Source organism: Bubalus bubalis, chromosome 1 (assembly GCF_019923935.1).
Source record: "Bubalus bubalis isolate 160015118507 breed Murrah chromosome 1, NDDB_SH_1, whole genome shotgun sequence".
In the NCBI taxonomy this organism is placed as follows: domain Eukaryota; kingdom Metazoa; phylum Chordata; class Mammalia; order Artiodactyla; family Bovidae; genus Bubalus; species Bubalus bubalis.
The window spans coordinates 129022467-129031556 of record NC_059157.1 but is presented as its reverse complement, the minus strand read 5'-3'; the positions used below and the strand labels follow the sequence as shown (position 1 = coordinate 129031556).

Here is a 9090-nt window from a genome sequence, read left to right as displayed (position 1 = left end):
GCCCTGATGCTGGGAAGGTACTCAACATCTGGGAGCCTCACCTCAGTTTTCTCATCCACGGAGTATCAATTTACCTCATAGAGCTCTTTGCAAGGACTAAACAAGAGAGTGCATGTCAGAGGCTGCAAGCTCAAATGCCTTTGGGGCCATTCAAGTCAGCGGAGTCTGGCCGAATGGAGAGCACAGCCCCTTTCTATTTATTGATTGATTTTTGGCTCTACTGGGTTTTTGTTGTGGTATTCGGGCTCTTCACTGCTGCGTGGGCTTTCTCTAGTTGCCACAACTGGGGGCTACTCTTCCTTGCAGTGTGGAGAATGCAATGGCAACCCACTCCAGTACTCTTGCCTGGAGAATCCCAGGGAGGGGGTAGCCTGGTGGGCTGCCATCTATGGGGTCGCACAGAGTTGGACACTACTGAAGCAACTTAGCAGCAGCAGCAGCAGCAGCAGCTTCCTTGCAGTGAGCGGTCTTCTCATTGTGTGTGGCTTCTCCTCTTGCAGAGCACAGACTCTGGGAGGTGTGGGCTTCAGTAGTTGTAGCTCATGGGCTCTAGGGTATGGACTCTGTAGTTGTGGCACATGGGTTTAGTTGCCCCGCAGCATGGTGGAATCTTAGTTCCTGGAAAGGATCGAACTCATGTCATCTGCACTGGCAGGTGGATTTTTTAATCACTAGACCACTCAACCCTTTTCTAAAGAGAAGTTTCCCTACTCTGTGCCGACCAGTTGTTATGTAGAAATATGGGCCCAATGTTGCCAATTTTTAAAAATGTTGCACAGTCCAAAGAAAGATAAGTATGATTTTTATTGTTTAAACTGTGATGTGTGAAATGTCCAGGAAGTGATCAATATGGTGTGGTAATAGTTGGGTGGCAGCTTCTCAGGAACCCCTTCCCCCACCCTATACATTATTCCTGGCAGGCGATGAAGTAGCAACATTCCTTGAGTGTTCATATGTGTGCTGGCTCCGTGCAAGGTGCCCTAGATGCAAAGACCAGCAGAGAAACAGCCCCTATTGCAACCTTCCTTTGGAATCAGGGAAGTTGGTGACAATGCTGCAGCCTGGTCTAACCCACCATGTCTCCAGCCTTGGTTCCTAGTGAAGATTCCAACCGCCTTCCGGGATGACATATCCTCTAACATCATCCAGAAATAACACTGCTAGAACCTAATTTCTAGTTCCCATCTGAACTGCCACACGTTTTACCTAGATTTTTTAAATGCCTTGTTGGTTTGCACTTAACCACTAAGGATTTTTATTTGTTTTATATTGCTCTGAATCTCAGTCCACATTATTTCAAGATATAAGAGGTTTTAGAAAATCATCTAGGCTTCCTATAGGTCACTGACTTGAAAGGTTCTGGCTTTCATCCTGCTTTACCACCCACCAATATCACCACGGATGGTCTCATTTTCACCAGATACCCATGTGTCTGAATGTTACTATTTCCATTTACACAGGGAATGTAGATAATTATCTGAGAGGCTCTCCCCAAAGCCCCCTGGGCTCATGTGACCAGGCAGTTGGGAAAGTCAGCCCCCAGCCCACCATGATGAGAGCACACAGGGCAGGGTCAGAAAGACCATGGATTTGGAGAAATCTCAACAGGGCTTCCCAGGTGGCGCAGCGGTAAAGAATCCGCCTGCCAATGCAGGAGACTCAGAGACATGAGTTCAATCCCTGGGTCGGCAAGATCCCCTGGAGAAGGAAATGGCAGAGAATCCTCATGGACAGAGGAGCCTGGAAGGCTACAGTCCATGGGGTCACAAAGAATCAGACACGACTGAGCACGCACACACACACTGAGCACATGCACATGCAACCGCAATGTTCCCTGGGTTCACAAAGGTTGCTTTCATTAGTCACTAACTACTAATTACCACTGTGAATGTAACAGACTTGAATTTGCAACAGCTTGGGTATGTAACATTTGTGAATCTGTGTCATTTCTGAACTTGTCTTATGCCTTACCATCTTCCTCTGATTACAGGCAAAGTTCTTACAGTGACCTTGAGAGCCCTTACCATCACTCAGAATTCACTCCAGTCACCAAGACCTTCTTACTGTCCTTTGAATACACTGAGCCTCCTACCTTAGGGCCCTTGCACTGGCTATTCCCTCTACCTGGAATATGCTTCCCCAGATACTCTTTTCACTCAAGTTACTTTCTCAGAAAGAGCATCTATTCACCGTGTTTAAAGTATCATGCCTACCTTGTTGTTGTTGGTTAGTCTCTAAGTCATGTTCAACTCTTTGCGACCCCAAGGACTGCAGCATGGCCAGATTTCCCTGTCCATCACTATTTCCTGGAGTTTGCTCAAATTCATATCCATTGAATCAGCGATGTTATCTAACCATGCATACCCCGAACCCTGCTTTACTCCTTTTCAAGCATCTATTATTCCTTGACATTGTATTATATGCTTGTTTGTTTTTGTAACATTCTCAACTGGAATGTTAGCTCATGAGAGCAGGGACTTTTGTTCGTGGATGCGGAGCCCTGGTACCTAGAATCCTGTCTGGCACAAATTAAGTACTCAGTCAATATTTGTTGCACCGTTTCACAAAGACTCACTCCTTACTAACGTCTAAGTCTCAGCCAGAACAATGTGTAATGTATTGTTTTTCTTTCAGGCTTCTATAGTGACCTTTTCTGGGAATGTAACATTCTACTAGGATGCAGTTTGATAACTAAAAATCCAGCATTTCTACCTAGACAAATTTGTCACTGTCCCCAAACTATTTATGACTCTGTCCATATTTCTGGGAAATTACTCAATAAATGCTCCTATTACTTTTTTTATTGTGAAAGAATAGAATTTCACCCACAAAAATTCTGTTTGTCTAAGGTCAGACTCATGGGTTTCTTTGTGAAGTCAGATTTTTCCCTCTGGTTTCTGCTGCAAGTGTTAAACCAAGGTTTGCAACCTCCATTCCCCTCGCCCCTGCTCTGTCTTTGCCCAGGCCTGCACCCTCCACCCTTGTATTTTTCAAGTGTGACTTGGTGTGACTTGTGACCCACTGGGCAGACTATCAGGGATGGGGCATGCATGGCTATCAAGGTCATGAGTGTCATTCAGGAATCAATAACAAAGGAGAAAGCTGAGCAGGTAAGAAGAAAAGGAAAATCCCCAGGTGTCAGAAACAAATGTGGGAGTGAAAACCAGAGTGATTAGTAATCAGGCAGCCTGGGCAGTCTGGGGGTGGGCGAGACCTGACCCAAATTAGTCCCCATCACCAAGAGTCTTGAATGTGACAGCATACAGAAAGAGAAAATGTGGCATGAGCCCACTGGAAGAGGGGATGGGGACTGAGATCTTACATAAAGGCCACATCTCCAGTGAAAAGGAGGCTGGTCCATTGGAGGTCACACACCAGCAGAGCGCCAGGAGCAGAAAGACAAGGCAAGGAGAGCTGGGCAGATGCCAGGCCCTGGCCAAGCTGCCCAGACATCAGATTACCAATTAGATCCAGTAGAAAAATTGGAGGGTTCGGCGGTGAAGTTATGGTCAAAACCCCATTTTGACTCTCACCTGGTGAACTGCCTCTTGGATCCATGGCCCAGGATTGACTCCAGAACACGTATAACCCGTGGACTGGGACTGTGTTTCCCAAGGTTTTCCACTCAGAATCCATAAGACTGAGAAGTGAGAACTTCTGTCTCTAAGGAGGCCCAGAAAGAATGGTCTAATGCCATTCGTGTGGCTGCACATTTCTTTAAAGCCCCAGGTTTTCCTTTCCAATTGCATAGCATCTTTGTATTGAAATCCAAAAGCAACTAAATGATGACAAGTTTTCCAGTGCTCGAGAGTCACAGCTCTCTGGTTCATATTCCCAGTTTCACGTGCTCATTTTTGAGAGGCACAAAGGTTGGTTAAGGCTTCAGAGACTACACAGAGATGTTGGTGGAGGCAGGGCTGAGACGTTAGACCAGAAACCAGAAACCTAGAGGGAGGCCTCCTGCAGGAAGGCTAAAAGTCGGACAGGATGAGAGTCACACAGTTCGTAAACTCACAAAGATTGGTAAACACTGGCTCCCAGAGGCAAAGAGGCACCAAGGAGGGAAAAGCTGTCTACTGTTCCCATTCTGTAAACCAAATCTGATTAAAATTAGCATGTGAGTTTATCTAAGCCCCCTGGAATCAACTGAAACATTTCAAATTTCCCCTTCTAAATTAATTTCTATTCAGATACCACTGATTCATATCAACCAAAAAAAGAAAAAATTCAGCTAGTAATTGTATATAAAGTATTCTTATTTACTCCATTAATACTCCATACATACTGAATAAATAAAAACTTTATTTGATTTTTACCCATAAATGGTATCTTTAGTTTGATCACTTAAAAAAATACAACTTCATGTAACCAAAATGCTTGAAGGATTTGGTTAACTAAGGATTTTGTTAATATTTTTATCTAAAAATATGAAAATCTGACCTGTCAAAATTTGTTTTGTAGTAGCCATGTTTGAGATATTTACAGATTTCCATGAAAGTTGACTCCTCAAATGAGGAGATCTCATACAACACCCAGATCAGATACTAAGGAGAAAAAGGCTTTTGCAACCCAAGAAATTCCAGTGGTGTTTACCCACTTTGAAAATTTTACTGAGTATTTCTCTTTTTCAAAATCAAGTAGGATAAGTAAATAACAACAGTACCTCAAGGACTTTCATAAATAGCAAAGCTCTATTTTCACAGCTATAAGCAAATATTTGCACTTCCCTGAGAGCACAGCTTCTTTGAGTTCAAGAGCTCTGTGTGGGTGGGTGGGTGGGTATTTCCTGAGGCCAATGCATGTAGAATGTGATGAAAGCTAAGAAGAGAATATTTATCTGTTGATGTTTGGGTGAGCTTAGCTCCCTACCCATTTCAGATCAGCCTTGGCAACTGGGGCCCTTGAACCTCCCTGACAGATTCCACCTCATCAGAGCCTCTGGGCCTCTCTCTCTTGGTCCAGCAAAACAAGAGACCTAGCCAAGCAGCCCAGAGGCCCCACAGCAAACAGGTCTTACTGCTAGTCCTGCTCTAATTTTGCCTCACTTCTAAGAAGTGGGTTCCTTATGCTCCTCTCCCCCTTCTTGAGAATGGAGTCATGCTCCCCAACTCCAGGGCCCCTGGCATCATTTTCTAGACTTGTGTCCAAACCTGACTTCCCCCTCCTCCTATCTCCTCCTACCTCCTCCTCTTCCTTCCAGTCAAGGGTTTTCTATCCACTCATGGGACCTGACTCAAGATCCAGTAGGCTGTGCCAGGACATTCTGCCTGAGTCCTAGGGCCCTGTGTCTCTGACTCACCTGGCACCAACCTGCCTCGTCCCCCTGCTGGCAGTATGGCTTATGACAGTTAACTTCTGTAAACTAGGTTTTTGTTTTTTCATCTAAGAACGGAAATTAGAATTTAAGAGCTTCCATCCCTAGCTAGGGCCTAGAAATTTAAATCCTGATGATATAGAGTTCCCCCAAAATGACTTGAACTTTTTTTATATGCCTAAAAGTTACAGACTGACAGCTTCAAGTGTGGAAATCTGGATCTTCTTAGTAGGTGTATCTGTCTGCAACCCATTATTGACAGCCAGGTTTATAACACAGAGATCCTAAGTCCTCAATTTCCCAGCATAAGGTTGACCTGTTGAAAATCTGGGCTCAAAATTTTCCAATTGCTCTCATCAAAGGACAGTCAGGACAAGGAACACATTCTTTCTGAGGGGAGGCTCTCTGTGTTGCCAATGATGCTGTCATTGAACTTCTGTGAAATTTCTTTCCTGAAATTGTCTTTGAAATACGACTGATTCCTCCCAGAGCTCATATGTGGTTTCTGAAGGTAATCCCAAGGAAAGACAAACATGTAAACAATGGCTGTATCATTGATCTAAGAGCACTGCTTCCCAAGGAGATCACGTGGATGGGCAAGAAAGACCTGAATGCAACCTCATAATTTCATGTACATCTCCTTTTCTCTAGCTTGATGAAAAGAGAATTATAATATTGACAAGTGGCCCATTTACCTGCTTGTTGAATGTTTCTAGGGTGGAAATTTGTCTTGCTTTTTGGAGTCCCCAGGGCTTGCCAAACATAACAATTTCCAGGAATGTTTGCTGAATTGAAGTAGTTTAAATTGTTTCAGTTGAGAGCTTCATTAAGGTTATCAGTATTCATGGGTAAATGAGGTATGTGTTCTAAATTTCCACAAATATGTTTGTATTTTCCCACCTCAATTTTCACAGCAGGGAACTAAAGTGTCACACCTGACTCTAAGACACAGAGCTTCTCAAACATCAACATGCATTTATATTTATCCTCAATGATCTATGCATAAATAGAATTTTCAGTTGTTATTTTCCAAGTCTGTTTTATCTGCTTTGAGCTGTAGCTTCTTCTAACCAAACTTTTCTATGAAAGTTAAATTCATTATCAACTCTAATACCTCTATCTTCCCAAACTGCTGAGATGTACAAGCACAAAATGGCACATCTGACATGAAATAAAACTCTATAAAGAGATTTGAAATCATATGATGAAAATAAAGGACATTAGGTAATGCAGTTACTATGTTGTTACCATTATTGTTGCTTTTTAAGTACAGCATCTGAAATAGGATATCTTAATCTGTTTCCCCAACTCGGGGATTAGAATGAATTTCCAGTGAGCTCATTTGAAAGCTCTATCTCTGAGAGTAAAGAACAGACTCTGTTCTTTAAGTCAAAACTGCACAAAAAAAAAAAAAACAAACCTGCGCCAACCTGATCCAAAAACCAAATAGGAGGGATTAAAAGGATTCTAAAAATGAAGCTGCCAGGCAGGTGGAGTCACAGGGACATGGACCCAAATCACTGTCTAAAAATTAGAATATATACTGTCAAGAAGAGCCAGTCCTTCCTCAGCGGCCAGCAATGTAAGGATGTTTACATAAAACAAACAAACAAGATACAAAACAGTATTCTGAGTCTCTGGAAAAACCTTTTCAACATTGTAATACAACTGTTGAACATTAAAAGGCTAGGGCACTGGGCTGTGCTGAAGATACAATTCTGTCCGGCAGTGACAGTTCCAGGCTACGATGGGCCTCCTGTGATCATAAAAGATAGAGGTTTTTGATGAGGAAGACAAAAGTTTTTCACATGTTCCAGAGCAAACAGGTCTTCCCAGACCCATCTCCCCAGAACTGTCAGATGGAACAACCTATGATACACTCTTGACAACAGGCCCAAGGTTACCACACCAAAGATCCCATGTGGTTTAAATATAAAGAAAAGAAGAAGAAAGAAAAAAAAAAAAAAACACCTTTATTTCCCGGCCTTGCTGAGTGAATCCTCCAGCTAACCTGTCAGACCAAAAGATGAGTTGTTTTGCTTTGTGTTTTCCTGCTCTGAGATAGACGGCCAGACAGAACCTACGCTGACTTCGAGATGGAAAGACCTGGGTTTAAACTCCTGGTTTAGCTACTTAGAATCTGACTGACCTAGGGCAATTACTTAGCCTCTCTTAAGCTCGGTTTCCTCACCTGTCAAATGGGAGTTTCAATATCCAGTAATCAGGTCATTAGGACAGTAAAAAGCATTGGTGTACAAAAGCGCCTGGTATAGAACCTGGCAGGGGACAGGTCTGTCTTGCATATTAAGTGAAGTCGCTCAGTCGTGTCCGACTCTTTGCAACCCCATGGACCAGGCTCCTCGGTCCATGGAATTTTCCAGGCAAGAGTACTAGAATGGGTTGCCATTTCCTTCTCCATGTTAAGTATTACTCTTCTTTCCTCCTGAGGTAGGTCTCGCAAACATTCCTGGCTGGTCTCAAGTGTCCCAAAGCTGTGACTTCCGAGGAGCCCCCAGGGAGAGCCGCGGTGAGCCCCAAGTCCAGTTCCGCTGGTGTCCGAAGTAGGATCGAAGGGCAGGGCTGAGGGAGGCGGGCTCCCCGCGTGACTCCGCCCTCCGCGCACCCGGGGTCAGACCGACACGGCTCCAGGCACGATCCTCCGAATATGGGTATACGATTTCCTGATAGTGACGCTGCCGTGGTGGGACACTCCCCGGGGCAGGACGCATTCCTCCGTCAGTTTCTGGGCCTCGGGGTCCCAGCACAGCACCGTGGCGATGACCTCGTTCTTCTCGTCCCGCCCCCCAGTGATGTAGAGCCTGTTGTTGCAGGGCGCGATGCCGCAGCTGGCCCTCTCGTGGCTGAGCTGGGTCACCAGGCACCAGCTGTCCTCCAGGGGGCTGTAGGCGTACAGCGCTCTCATGGCCCCTCCTGAAGAGGAAACATCGTGAACATGTCACTGTTTTTCTGGTTTTCTTACCCATTAACTACTAAACTACTACTGGTTAGGTCAAGTCTACCACCTTGCCAAAAGAAAGAGCAAATTCATGGCTCTCAAGAAAGCCAAAATGGTTAACTAGGAGCGGGAAGTCTCATGCTGGAAATAGTTCACAGCCCTTGAAACTGCAGCCGGGTGCTAATCAGGTTCTAAAGGACGCCTGACTTCCCGTGACTGCTAACATGTACCCTAAGACTGCTTCCTGGAGGAAATACCAGGTGGTGCATCAGGCAGGCCTGGCTCATAAACCCGGCTCTGCCACTTTGGGATCTGTAACCAGGAACACCAAGACCATGGTGGTTATTAGAAAACAGAGAGATCAGGCACATTAAGCACCTGGCAGAAAGCCTGGTACACAGAAGTCTTGTACTGATATACATGACAGTGACTGAAAGTGGGGGCATCTCTAAACTGAGCATGACAGGGAACACCAGCTCTGGTAACCCATCGAGATCAGACCTTTGAGGCAGAGTCATGAGTCTGACCAGTAAAAACACAGGAAACCTGAAGCAAAGGAGAAAAGGGATTTTTGCCTTAATCTGTTCCCATATTTTGCATTCAGGAAGCTTTCTGTGGTTAGCACTTACTTGCTGAAGTTATTTATTTTTGGTATTTCCTTAATCAGTAGTTCTCAACCCTGGCTGTACTTTAAAACCACCTGCACGTTAAAAACACCTGGTACTGTGGCCAGTATCCTCCTCATTCTGATATTATTGGTCTGGACAAGCCCCAGGTACCCATGTTTTTGTAAAAAAAACTCCATAATGAGTAGTCAGGG

The 9090-nt window shown here is 44.5% G+C and overlaps 1 protein-coding gene across 1 annotated transcript in view; it reads right to left on the bottom strand.

The window, feature by feature from the left end:
- Positions 1-4282: 4282 nt before the first annotated feature.
- KLHL6 (kelch like family member 6) overlaps positions 4283-9090 on the bottom strand; it is a 56962-nt gene continuing 52154 nt past the window's right edge. Inside the window, exon 7 of the mRNA XM_006075322.4 lies at positions 4283-8245. Coding sequence (XP_006075384.1) covers positions 7944-8245 — 302 coding nt within the window. The 3' untranslated portion in view covers positions 4283-7943. The remainder of the gene's footprint in view (positions 8246-9090) is intronic.